General features: G+C 31.1%; 1 protein-coding gene across 1 annotated transcript in view; it reads right to left on the bottom strand.

Moving 5' to 3' along the window:
* Positions 1 to 809: 809 nt before the first annotated feature.
* LOC107740070 (H(+)/Cl(-) exchange transporter 4-like) overlaps positions 810 to 1,257 on the bottom strand; it is a 12,033-nt gene continuing 11,585 nt past the window's right edge. The window contains exon 10 of the mRNA XM_016552350.1: positions 810 to 1,098. Coding sequence (XP_016407836.1) covers positions 883 to 1,098 — 216 coding nt within the window. The 3' untranslated portion in view covers positions 810 to 882. The remainder of the gene's footprint in view (positions 1,099 to 1,257) is intronic.

Below are 1,257 nucleotides of genomic sequence, written 5' to 3'. Positions count from 1 at the left end.
TTATTTTATTTTAGTTTCAGTAATTTTACACTTATTTCAGTTTAAGTATTTTATTTAGTTTAAGTTTTTCATCTAATATTTATATTTTATTTTATTTCAGCTATAGTTCAATTACAGAAAACTGTTTTTAGTTGTAGTTTTTGTTAACTGATGGCAGGGAATTTTTTATTTTATATTTTAAATTTTCATTTGAATTGTAGTTGAAGTTTAGTAATTTTGTTATGTGCTTCTGTCATTTTTATTATTTTTTTATATTTCAATTTAGCTTTAATTTATTTATTTCATTTCAGTTTTAGTCATTTTAGAACTTAAACCTATTTTATTTCAGTTTAAGTATTTTATTTTGTTAATGTTTTTCATCTAATATTTATATTTCCTTTTATTTCAGCTTTATTTCAAATATAGAAAACGGTTTTTAATAGTTTTAATTGTACCTTTGTTAACAACTGATTGCAAAAGTCTTTAAGATATTTAAAATATTTCTATTTGGCTTTAGTTTATTTTTATTTCAGTTTTACTAATTTTAGTACTTAAACTTATTTCAGTGAGTTGCCAAGGCAACATTTCTCATTTTTGTTTTTCATCTAATATTTATATTTAATTTCAGCTTCATTTCAATTACAGAAAATTATTTTTAATAGTTTTAGTTTTAGTTAGCAGCTGATGGCAGGGAACAACTTCCCAAACCTCAAATGAGAGCAAAAATTGCCTTCGGTAAGTAAACTGAGCATCTCAGCCATTAGTACTGCATTTTTAAACAGCAGCATCAAATTAAAAATAGACTTGCATGGTAAATAAAAAATATTCAGTGTCTGATTTTATGTAGGTACCCCCTAAAAACATGTCTGATCAGAGATAAAGTTCATAATCTACATCAGCAATTCAGTGATTCTGGATCTGGAGCGTCTCACCCAAACACGCGGCGGCGCCAACCATGGCGTACAGACCCGGAGTGACGCAGTCTGCGCCAGGACGACACCAGTTCTTAAAGATGATCCAGTCGTGATGATGATAAGCCATCTGCTCCACCGCGATGCCCACGATACGGCCGGCGATGGCACCCACTGCCATACTGGGGATGAACAGACCCGACGGGATCTGAGGAGAATCACATCAAATTATACATTTGTGACCCTGGACCACAAAACCAGTCATAAGGGTCAATTTTGTGAAATTGAGATTAATACATCATCTGAAAGCTGAATAAATAAGCTTTCCATTGATGTATGGTTTGTTAGGATAGGACAATATTTGGCT

This window comes from Sinocyclocheilus rhinocerous, unplaced genomic scaffold (assembly GCF_001515625.1).
Source record: "Sinocyclocheilus rhinocerous isolate Xijiao unplaced genomic scaffold, SAMN03320098_v1.1 scaffold1186, whole genome shotgun sequence".
Classification (NCBI taxonomy): Eukaryota; Metazoa; Chordata; class Actinopteri; order Cypriniformes; family Cyprinidae; genus Sinocyclocheilus; species Sinocyclocheilus rhinocerous.
The sequence above is the reverse complement of the archived record's forward strand: the minus strand, read 5'-3'. Positions and strand labels throughout refer to the sequence as shown.